Below are 11,678 nucleotides of genomic sequence, written 5' to 3'. Positions count from 1 at the left end.
TATAATTATGGTGGAGAGGTGGGCGGGGTCAGGGTCTGGCTAGGGAGGGACTTCGTAGATGAAGAGGGCGGGACGCGCGTTGCTGTGGCAACCACCCTAACGAAAGCTCCGCGGACATTCGACACTGCCGTCGTCCCGTTGAGGGAACGGAGTTTCTTTCTTCTTGGAAGGAAATGCCCGTTAACTTGTCGGCTGACTGAAAATAAGCGAGAGTGTGTTTAATAGAGCGAACGAGGACTTTTGAGATGGCGGAGACGGTCCGCTCGACACCGAGTCGCCACGAGAAAAGTTTGGGGCTCCTCACCATGAAGTTTGTCCGACTGCTCCAAGAGGCTAATGATGGCGTCCTTGATTTGAAAGTGGTCAGTGGAACAGCGAGGGCAGGTTCCGGTGTTCACGGCTGGTTTCTTTGCGCTGTATTAACCGAGGTCGTTCGGCGGGACCGTTTTCATAATAGCTGTGAACAAAGGGCTGCCGGACAGAAACTCAGCCGGGCAGGTGCACTGATTTGTTTAGCAGGTGCGCAAGCTAGCCGCCATTACCCGGGCCTTCCGGTAGGTGGGCTCAAGAGCACCCGGGACTCCAGAGAGCCGCGTTTTGTTTTGTTTTACATCAGAAAAGGTCCCGCGAAAGCTATTTCTGAGCTCATTCATAAAGTAAAATTAAATAAACCAAACTTTGTGAGGCAATCAAATGTTGCTAGTAGCTGTGCCTGGAGCAGTTCATATTAATAGAGCCGCTTGGAATAACAGAAGTAGAAGTAGAATATCAAATTCAGTGCGAAACTGCTAATTATAATTTAGACTCTCTTGACACCCACATGGAGGTCCCCAGAGAGGGGCCATTAGAAGAGCCGCTGCAGGCCGTCTAACACAAGGCTTCCCAACCCGTAATCTATGTTTCCAGTGATCCATGGTTTGGGGGTTTTTGTTTTTAGGTTGCTGGTGAAGTTAAACAACAATTCCAACAAGAATTGAAAGCTAATTTTGCATTGCAGTGATTATTGAAATGTTTCCTATTTATCTCTTCACCCTCTGGGATGTCATAACTCCCATATCTCTATTTTGAACTAGGTGGACAGAAGATCTATGGGATTCCAGTCTTATTCTGATGTGTCTTTGTAGATGTATATATATATCAAATAGATATGAAAATAATGGACAATCTATTAAAATGATAAACTTGGAATGAAAACAGTTATTAGCTTCAGTTTTTATTCCTTTTATATTTCCCTTATGCCTTCTTTGAAATTATTCTCTCTTCATGGATATCTACAATCAGCTGCTACGTAGTGATATAATATTTTTAGATCCCTCCCTATGAAATATTATAGGTGGTATAAAGTGTTGCTTCATCTTTCTAGGTGGTATTTTGACTTTTCTGTGCCAGATCTGCCTGAAGTGTCCAAATATCTGTCATTTCTTTAAATCATGGGTAGTTTTTCCTCTCTTTTTGGTGTAATGTTTACACAATAGGCTCCTTACACCTCTTGCCTCCTCCCCCTTTCTCTAAGTGTCTTCCCCTGCATTCGGGCTCATTTTCTGTTTGTACGGTTTCATTTGGTAAATCCTTCACTGCTTGCCTCTTTTCACCTCAAGAAATATTTCCCTTAAACTTTCTCTGTTTTCCATTTATGCCTGGTAAAACTGTGTGTCTTGTCAAGCAAATTTTTTTTTTTTTTTTTTTACAATAATCTTCCGCTGTATGGAATTGTCTTAACAGGCTGCAGATAGCTTGGCAGTGAAGCAAAAGAGAAGGATCTATGACATCACCAATGTATTAGAAGGAGCCGGCTTGATTGAGAAGAAAAACAAGAATGTCATCCAGTGGAGGTTTGAAATGTATCCATCAATGAACGTTTTTATTTTATTTTATTGTATGCATGTAAGTATTGATGAAGCTTTGGATAATGTTGGTAATATAATGGTCTTCTGACTTCAGGATTCAGAAATCATAATCTGCCTTTAGCAGTCAAATCTGATTTTCAGTTGATTATAAGCATGTAAGTTTAGAGCAAATACTGACTAGTACTGTCACTCTGCTGCTAGTAAAAGACTTAGATTTGCTCTTCACATGTCTTTCTCTCATCTTCTTCGTGTCCAGGGGAGAAAACTCCAGCAGCCAAACTCAGGAGGTTGTAGAGCAGGTGAAGGTTCTGAAGGCCCAAATCTCTGAGCTGGAGTTCCAAGAGAATGAGCTGGACCGGCAAAAAGCATGGCTAGAGGAGAACAATGAACTCCTTAAACACGATCCCATCACCAGCACATATCCTTTAGAGTATTTAAAAGTACAGTTTACCCCAAAATACAAAATGTATATGGTTACTCTGGACTGCAGTGCCGTTTAGTTCAGACCCGACTCGATGTACTGTAATACCGTTTTTCTGCTTACACAGAGAAAACGCTATGAAGGGAGGATTAAATATGTCATTGCTTTTGTGAGTTCTGAAACCGCAGGAGGGCTAATCCTAACTTGCACAGTGCTCAAGGTGTTGTTTTTCCAGTTTCTTGTGGCCGTCCTCCTCCCCTGAGTAGTCTTGTTTCCGTTTCCTTAACGCTCCCTCTCCACTTATAGGTTTGTGACACCCGAAGACCTCTGCGATGTCTTCGAGGGAGAAACGCTCCTCGCCGTCGCCGCCCCGGTCGGGACCCATCTGGAGGTGCCGCTGCCCGAAGTGGTCGGTGAAACCAGTTCGTTATTCGTGGGGATAGTGCGAGTCAATAATTCAACATACTTGTTTTCTATGTTAACAAACGTCACCGTTCGTAAAAGGAGGCAACATGCGCTGTTGAGTTTCTTGTGATGAATAAAGGATATAGCAAATTGTCTCAACACAGATAGATGATTATTCACAGACTAACCATTATAAAACTTAAATGCTGAATTATGCTAAAACATGAATAGTCACTGTAGCTTCTAAATGCGAGTGCCGTAGAGTCGCTCCGTTGTGTGGATAGAACATTGGTGGCAGCAGCTGGATGAACAGACGCCTCTCCGCACTCAGGGCCACGGCGGTCAGAGGTACCAGATGAACCTACGCAGCCACTCCGGTCCGATCCAAGTCATGCTCATCAACAGGGAATCGGACTCCTCGGCGACTGTGGTCTTCTCTGTGCCGCCCACTGATTGCGTCTGTCCGATGCCGTCGCCGCCCACCACCCCCACAAACCTGCAAAGGTTCCCCCTCTCAACGTGCCAGTACTCCACCTCGAACGCCGCCAACTACGATAGCCAGGACTCCCTCTGCTCAGACCACCAGATGGTGCTGCCAGGACACGATGACGTTCTGACGCCATTGTCTACGCCTCCTGATGTGCAGCTGGGTAAGGACAGGGATTCTGAGGAATGCGTCCTCTTGAGAATCACCATCTGCAGTTATTACTGACTTAATCAGCAACATCTGGATTGACTTCCCACTCTGATTTTACTATTCTGTCTAGTAACACGTTTTATACATGCAATGACAGCTTCAGTAGCTTCAGAAAGTAAGAGTACTGCAAATTTTAAGAAATATATATATATATATTTTTTCAGTCTACACAATATATGTAACAATGGTGAAAGCCATACCTCGCAAACAACAGTCCCTAACTTTAATTTGACTGTTTGAATATTAAGGGCCGTTCCTAAATCGTTAAACACCGCCCACAGAGTGTCCGCCAGCAGGAGAGCTGCAGCAGATGGACCTGGTGGACCAAGAGTTCCAGGCTGTCCTGGATGTCAACGGCCTGTTGAGGCTCAGCGCTGCTGGAGACCATATGAAGGACGACGGAGACGGTGAGGGACGACGGTGTTGTTCAGTTGTGTCTGACGTGCAGAGAAACTGAGAGAAGATGGATTCATAGTCCATTTAGTTCGCTGTGGAATACAGAAAAAATAAATCTGATTTCATTGTTTCGTAGAAGCTGTCGACCTCATCGACGACTTGATGTCTTCCAGTGGTAAGCATTTGAATTTATCAATGTGAACTTGTACTAGGACGGAGTGGTGCTGTGAGGTAAATGCTAATGCTGGCTTGCTAACAGGCTTGATCTTTACCATGTTCAACATTAGGTTTAGCATGTTGGCACAAAGTAAATCTGAGGCTCATGAAGTAATTAGTAGTTTTGCATGCAACTGGGCAAAATATTGGAAGATCCTTGTAATGAAATGAGAAACTGTTCAGGTAATCTTTAGAAGAGATGCCAAGATAATTGAAAAGATAAGGGAAAACCTGGAAATGTTGGTTTTGCTAGAAGGAAAGTCAGCGACAGGATTGCCCAAGTCGGTGGGACAAATCCTCTAAACACTAAATATCCGCTCAATTTAATGTTTAATATAGAGAGCGATTTTGACCTTTAATACTTTGGCTCTTTGATGATCATATTCATGTATTTGTTCTTGTTAATGCTCTTCTCTCCTCCTGAAGGTATGGACTACAGCTTCAACCTCGACGACAGTGAGGGGGTGTGTGATCTATTTGATGTGCAGATCCTCAACTACTGACAGGCCTCTGGAATAACTCTCTAGAGGAACCCCGTCCTAGTCTCTTTGAAAAATCTTCAAAGATGCATTTTCTATGTTTTTGTTTGCAGTTATATATATATATATATATGATACTTTAATGCACTGTCACAGTCCTGGAAGAGTTTTACACAGCTTTCTTTATACCAGCTTTTCCCCCAGCCAACACAAAAAGAAGTGCCTGAATTCTCCTCCTGCCATAAGTCTGTTGCTGGCTAAATATCTAACATTTCAGAGAGTGAGTTGTGGTTGTCAGCGAGGACAATTCTTTCAGCCTCCTGCATTTAGCGTGTATGCCTCTTTATTTTCTTTGAACTTGCAGTTCAAATAATTCAGTATTGTCTTACTACTATTTGTTGATCTCGTTCAGGGAATATAAGTAACTTTCTTTACGTGGAAAGGTTTTTGAGTCAAAACCTCACAAGTTCCGTCGTTATATTTTATAAAGTGGCATATTGTATTTGATGAACAAATGTTTTTGTTGTTTTTCTAACCTTGTTCTTGTATGAAAATGCCACAAAATTGTCTTTTCTAAATTATCGTGACACAGCTTTTTCAGGCCAGGAGATTTTGTTTAAAAAAAAAAGTCTTATTTCATTTAAATATTTAAATCTTTTTTTACTTAACTTAAGAAATAAACATATTCTTTTTTTAGTGTGTTGTGTGTTGACACTGAAGGTGTAATGCCTAAATTATAATTTATAAAGTGAGTTGGCCCTCTTTCTGATATGATGTATCACATGTTACAGAGCCTTAAATTATATTTTTGAATATATTTTTCTTTGATTACAACAAGTAATGTTTGGTACATTGTTTTTTGCACATTTTGGAAAGTTAATTTTCTTAATAAATTGATTTATTGACTTAAGTATTTGTTTTCTGACAAGCAACAAACATGTGAGCAAATAAAATAAGAAAAACAAGTTCTGTTAAGAACTGTGAGGTTTTTTTTTATGGCTGAGTCAAATGATTTCCACATGAGATGGTACAGCGCATGACCTGCAGCAAAAAAAAAATGTTTGTACCGGCTCCAGGAAGACATCTGGGAGAGGGTTTTTTTCTTTTCATTTTTTTATTTAGGTACTTTACTCAAAACAGGCAGTGAATATTTAGTTTATATTTACCTGATAAAATTATAAAGTGTACCTGACATAAAAAGTAATGAAATACACAAACATATAAAGTATTTATGACTTCTTGATGCCGTCTATTCAACAGCATCTGAAATCCTTTAAAGATCTGCCCACAGGCTTTTTCTTTTAATGTTTATAACTGCACAATATCTTACTAATGCATCTTTTGCATGTTGTCACTCCTTCCTCACGCTCATGCTATTCCTCCAGACCTTAAGATTATCTGTGTCAATCCTGGAAGTAAAGTAATTTAAATCATAGAAATAAAAAAAAAGGCCATTGTTGGCAGGTAAACAAGTCAGCAACTGACTTAATCACAGACAGTGGAGGTGTGTCGGTCAACAGATCTTGGTGCTGCCTTTGACATCTTCCCTGACCTGCAGATCTGAATCCAGTTGGGAGGACAGAGTGAAGTACTACCTTGTGTTCACACTTACTGAAGCCTCTATTCTGAAGCCAGTCCTTATACAATTTGTTACAAGACAATGAAATACACAACACATATAGTAACCATAGATGTACCGGTATGTGATAATGAGAGCAGGTGACTGTGATCCTTTGTAACAACTTAGGGTGTGTGTTGACCAAAATGAATGACCCTTCTTGTTAAACAATGGCATGCATCTCTTCTTTCTGGCTTTCCATCTTATGAACGACAGTTTTATTTGTCTGTGTCATGTTTATTAGCAGTAAATGAATGACACAAACGTGCTTATCGAACATGGGGTGTGTTGATACTTTGTTTCTAACAAAAGTGTGAGCTTCAGTGAAGCATATTTTTGTCATTGTTTTTTAAAAAGCCTGTCTTCCTGTCTTGGCTGTCTGCAGGCGGCTAGTCTGTGGTGTGCAGGAAATGTGTCTCAGATGTTTTCAAGGATTCAAAGCACCATTTTTCTGATAGGAAAGGGAGTTACTGGACAGATTTGGTGCAAAAAAAAAAAAGTGCAAAAAACCTCTCTCATGTTTGGAGTGACAATTGATATCTTTAATTGTAAATATGTAGTTCAACCAAGTACTTTTACAGAACTGTATTAGAGAGCCATACCCATGTTTCCTCACTCATTATTAGTGGTATATTTATAGTAGACTCACATCTGGTTTATGGAGGACATGCAGATGTCCAACATCAAGGGCGGGCGAGACAGATGTTTTCCAAAGAGAAAGGTGCAATTTCACAATTCGATCTTGTTTTCTCTTTTCCCTCTAGTTTCTCTTCTATTTACTGCCTATCATGGAAAAGAGTCTCAGTCTTAAGTTTTAACTTCAGGATATCTGTGTGGACAGGTATATGTTTCTGATGATATGCCACGGGAAGATCTGCACCTCCTAGATCTGGATAAAGCAGCCATACTAAAATTGTGAGTTATCCCGCAGAGGGCATGTCTGTTTCAAAACTCAAAGTCAAAGGTGGAAATATTTGGTTATCCTGCCTGCCGTAAACAATTGATGTTTGAAATATTTATGTTCCACACTTAACATTTGTCCGGCTGCATATTAGCATGATGACATTTCAAACGCAGTGAATAAACATTATGCAGGCTAAACATTAGAAGCTGTGGGTATGCATTCACGCTGCTAGCATTTAGCTGCAGCTCTTTTTTGTTAGTGTACTACTACACTTATAGTTTGCTGCCATCTCGGCGACACAAAAGATGTGCGCGTGAAATATCAATTATTAGTCCAGGATATAGAAACAATACAATCACCAAATGATAACGAGTATTTCCCTTCTTTTCTTGTGTAAAGGAAAAAACACTTTGTTGTTGCTTAAAAATACATTTTCATGAAATGAGTTTGAAATGAAAGTGGTGAACAAAAAGGCATCAACACATCAGGTGTGGATGGAAGTCAGTGTTAGAATAGCTTTTGCACAACACTGCGATCTGCTCCTCTGCTACACAAAAGAAAGGGCTTCACGAAGAATTCTATTGCTGAAATATACTCATGATTAATCAAATAGAAAACGTGTTCGTCTCCTGGGATGCGCTGCAAGAGTTACACGTCATCTCCATCCCTTCCTCCTCTGCTGGATTTGCCTTCGTCTTTCTCCGCTTTCTTCTCTTCTCTCCTAACCGTTTGGCCACTTTCATCAGGTGCTGCTTGAAGGAAGATCCCACACAGGTGTAGAGGATCGGGTTGAGGCAGCAGTGAATGAGGGCCAGGCTCTCGGTCACCTGAGACGCCTGATCTAATGCTTTGCTTGTCCCGCAGTGGGTCACTAAAGTGTAGACCGAGTCCATTGCTCTGTAGACCTTTAGTATGTTGTAAGGCAGCTGAGTGACCACGAAGACCCCCACTACTATCAGGAGAACTCGTAAAACCCTCCACTTCTTTCCTCTGCTCTCAACAGGGAGGCTCTTGAGTGTCCAGCCCAGCTTCCAGTAGCAGATCACCATCACCAGGAGAGGCAGCAGGAATCCCAGCAGCACCTCTGCCATCTCCAGAGCAGCTTTCCATCCTCTAGCCATTGATGGAGGGTAGATGGCCAGACAGACGCCCCTATTAGAGGCCAATCGCACCTCTGACAGTAGTAAATCAGGAAGGCCGAGGAGGAAAGCTGTCGCCCAGACAACAGCACTCATTTTCCAGCAGTGCCTCCTGCTGAACAGCTTCTGCAACCTCCCTCTTTGCTCTTTCCCCTGAGCCCTGACTAAGGCTAAATAACGGTCCAGACTGACGCAGGCCAGCATCATCATGCAGCAGGTGAAGTTCACTGTGTAGCAGGCCGACACCATCTTACAAAGGCTCTCCCCCAGGTTCCAGCCCTGCACTGCGTCAGCAGCCCAGAAAGGCAGCGTGGCGAGCAGGAGAAGATCAGCCACAGCCAGGTGCGTCAGGAAGGCATCTGCCATGGTCTTCAGGCGCTTTTGGTATGCATAGACAGCCACGACCAAGGCGTTTCCTGCCAGCCCCACCGCCAGACACACGGCGTACACGACGGGGAGGAAGAGGGCAGCGAAGGAACGGATGTCCCCCTTCTCACAGACGACAGGGTAGTCGTCGTAGCTAAAGTTGAAGCTGATGTTTTCATGGTAATAGTAGTCATTCTCTTCTGACACATCCATGTTTAAAAGACGAAGCTGCAAGGAAGGATATTTTGAACATTTAAAACTCTGATCATGCAACGGCGTTCAATACTCCAAGTGTCGGATATAATCATATACGTTTAAGGAAATACTAAATGTTAATTTGGATAAGGAAATGCTCTAGAACTAAGACTATCCTTTTCAAAATCCCACTGATAGTTGTAATAGGTCTAAAACCTTCTTACAGAAACAGCATGGCTCACGTCATGAGCTTAATTTAGGACGTTGTTTTCAGCATTATTCAACATTTCTGGATTCCTTCAACAGTCAAATGTTCTAACAGTAGATAGAACAACTACAAAAAATAAAAAAGCAAGAGAAGTTTAGACAAGCCTTTTGAATATGGGTAAAAACATGTCAGAGACTGTTTGATTGTCCACAAGATATATTGAAGAGTTGCCAACAGATTCTGATTCTGAAAGCAAGTACCGGTACGTATTTGAGTCGAGGTGGTTCCAGAATCATAATTTGGATCTGACAGATTTAAAGATATATTTGGGAGGGAAAACAGAATGTATTAAAAACATTCACAACTTCAGTTTGTTTCCTGGCAGAGAAAAAGAAATATTATGTTTAAGAGGAACAGATCATTATTTATAATCCAATGAAGTCACATGCAGCTGTCGAGGCAACACCCAGATTTTTGAGCTGTGCTTGTTTTAGTGCTAAATGGGATTAGAATTGGCTCCAAAATGAAAATAAATCCAGTGTGGGAAAAGAAAATAATCTGGTAATTGCAGGGAGGAATCATCTCTAGAACAAGCATCTGAGCAATTTTATGATTGTCGGCTCATTACCTGCCTGGGATAAATAATGTGGTCACATTTCCTGTCTGTGCTGTGATAAGTGCAGGAGGGTGGGACAGGATCGTGTGCAACGTTTTCACTGGTGTAGATTCTTCCACTTATCAAATTTCCATGGACATCTTCTACTTGAGAGTTCTTGTATGTGAAAATGAAATTGATCATTGATTCAGATACTTTAAGTATAATTATGCTTGACTCTTACTCGGTTGGGTAGTTGTGAGGTGTTTGCTTGTCTCAGATAGTAAGGTAAGTTATATCATAACAAACAAGGTAATGCACTACCTACATCACCATTATTTAAGTTTCATTTTGTGAGAGCATGGCAATAATTTACGATGATTGGTGACACGGATGTTATCGTAACTATGGTTACAGGGCAGAAAGAGAGTCAAAGACATGTGCTTGCCATATGTTCTATCTTAAATAGCGGTAAGTGAAAACGCTGAAAATCTTTAAAAGTCAGAATTAATCAAATGTAAAAATACAACTGAATCCATTTCCATTATCTATTGCAGCTTTAATGTAACAACTTGATTTGACTCACATCTGTAAAATGAATACAGCAGATACTCAGTCTTACCTTTGTTTCTGGGAATCGGGAGTCTGAGCCTTGCATCCGTAAACACGCTTCCGAGAGGAATGATTCAGAAAGAGGAAGGAAGAGCGAAATCGTAACCAGCCCCTTTCCAACCACTGCTGTGTTTTGAAATCTGCATCGCAGTCAGAGTGAGACAAAAGTACTAACCCAAGCGATGAGTCACAGCCACACATGTACACAAGTGTCCCAAACTAGAAATGGTTTTGTGAATAAAGCAGCCACACGGCATGCTGTTTCTGTAAGAAGGGTTTTAGACCTATTACAACTATTAACGATTAACACACATAGTTTGTGGAAATAGATCACCATTGCCATCTTCTTCATCTCCAGCATGAGGGCACTGGAGACAGATGGTTTGGAGTTAGAGGAGTGGGGGAGGTTTGAGGCAGAGCTGGTCAGAGGAAAAGTAAAAAAGTAAACACAGCACGTTTTCTTGCACGAGGAGGAGTGTTTACACTTACAGAGTTTACTCCTTTATAGGCGGGCACACATGGTTCCATCCCCAAACTTCACGGAAACTGTCTGGGTAGGTGAGAAGTGTATATTTTTGGGCATAGCCTCAGAGCCCAGAACAGCTGAACTCCCTTTACGTCCTCTGCTTTTACAATGGACAGATGAGGAGCTTTTGCAAAGTGTTCTACAAGCAGACGATGCGAGGAGTTTCAACGTTCAACAAAGAATGATGCATTCCAGTATTTTCCATCAATAGTAAATGGAGTTCTGCAAGACATACCCCAGAATGTTTTGTGTGTAAAGGAAACATGGCCACCGTTCCAGTGAAATATGTGCCTGAATGTAATAGATCTTTGGAAATCAAAAATGTGAAATATTCATGAGGATATCTGATTATTGTAGATACAATTGGATATGCTTTTAGATCATTGTGACACGCACCAATATTGCTATTTATGTATATTTTGCATAGTAAATATGCACATTGAAGTCTTGCTGCTGTAAATATAATTATTTGGCGACTTCTCTGAGGTTGTGAGAAGTAACCGAATGTGACTTGTGCTAGCGAACGCCTCACACGGATTAAAGCACAATAAAGTGCTATTCTATTCTACCTCTGGGGACCTGGCCCCCCCTAAAGGTCTGACCCTAGAACTGCCCCTGCTGTCTCATCTTATTATTTATCTAACCCATGCACAGCGTGTTTTCTGATAAACTCCTTGTCATGTGGGCCTTCATGTGATTCCTGAAATGTAATTAAATTATATTCATTTCATTATTTATGAATGCATTTTATTGCATGACAGGGACAGGTAAAATGTAACTTTACTGAATTTCTCCATGGGGGAAAAAAACAAACATCTTGTAATCATGAATCCATATTTAATGCGGTATGATCTAATAATGTTTCTCTAAAAAAGTTAAGCTGTCACAAAACGTCGCCTGATTCGTTTCTTGGCAGCGGAAATGTGAAAGCTGATCCAGTTCAGGCTTGATCCTGCTTTTCCGTCAGAAACCAGGACTGGCTGCTGCTTGGATGAGACCTACAGGGAAGCTTCTCCTCAGCTTTCGATACGAGAATAAGTTTTAGGGGGGGTTT

At 41.4% G+C, this 11,678-nt stretch overlaps 2 protein-coding genes across 2 annotated transcripts; one reads left to right on the top strand and one right to left on the bottom strand.

The window, feature by feature from the left end:
- Positions 1–245: 245 nt before the first annotated feature.
- Positions 246–4,485, top strand: e2f5 (E2F transcription factor 5). The gene is made up of 8 exons (XM_068748854.1): positions 246–362; positions 1,723–1,832; positions 2,104–2,265; positions 2,569–2,677; positions 3,005–3,323; positions 3,652–3,777; positions 3,903–3,941; positions 4,409–4,485. Exons 1-8 carry the CDS (start codon positions 246–248, stop codon positions 4,483–4,485), a joined length of 1,059 nt encoding a protein of 352 aa, XP_068604955.1.
- Positions 4,486–7,588: 3,103 nt separating this feature from the next.
- Positions 7,589–8,701, bottom strand: ackr4a (atypical chemokine receptor 4a). Its single transcript, XM_068749134.1, has one exon. It carries the CDS (start codon positions 8,699–8,701, stop codon positions 7,589–7,591), a length of 1,113 nt encoding a protein of 370 aa, XP_068605235.1.
- Positions 8,702–11,678: the final 2,977 nt, after the last annotated feature.

The sequence above is a fragment of the Brachionichthys hirsutus genome, chromosome 15 (assembly GCF_040956055.1).
Source record: "Brachionichthys hirsutus isolate HB-005 chromosome 15, CSIRO-AGI_Bhir_v1, whole genome shotgun sequence".
Classification (NCBI taxonomy): domain Eukaryota; kingdom Metazoa; phylum Chordata; class Actinopteri; order Lophiiformes; family Brachionichthyidae; genus Brachionichthys; species Brachionichthys hirsutus.
The sequence above is the reverse complement of the archived record's forward strand: the minus strand, read 5'-3'. Positions and strand labels throughout refer to the sequence as shown.

Excerpts from the sequence above, each read along its gene's own strand:
- e2f5 (XM_068748854.1), top strand. The coding sequence starts at position 246 with ATGGCGGAGACGGTCCGCTCGACACCGAGTCGCCACGAGAAAAGTTTG. Across the intron at positions 2,678-3,004 it reads AGGTGCCGCTGCCCGAAGTG|GGCCACGGCGGTCAGAGGTA; the intron begins GTCGGTGAAACC and ends CTCCGCACTCAG. Across the intron at positions 3,778-3,902 it reads TATGAAGGACGACGGAGACG|AAGCTGTCGACCTCATCGAC; the intron begins GTGAGGGACGAC and ends ATTGTTTCGTAG.
- ackr4a (XM_068749134.1), bottom strand. The coding sequence starts at position 8,701 with ATGGATGTGTCAGAAGAGAATGACTACTATTACCATGAAAACATCAGC.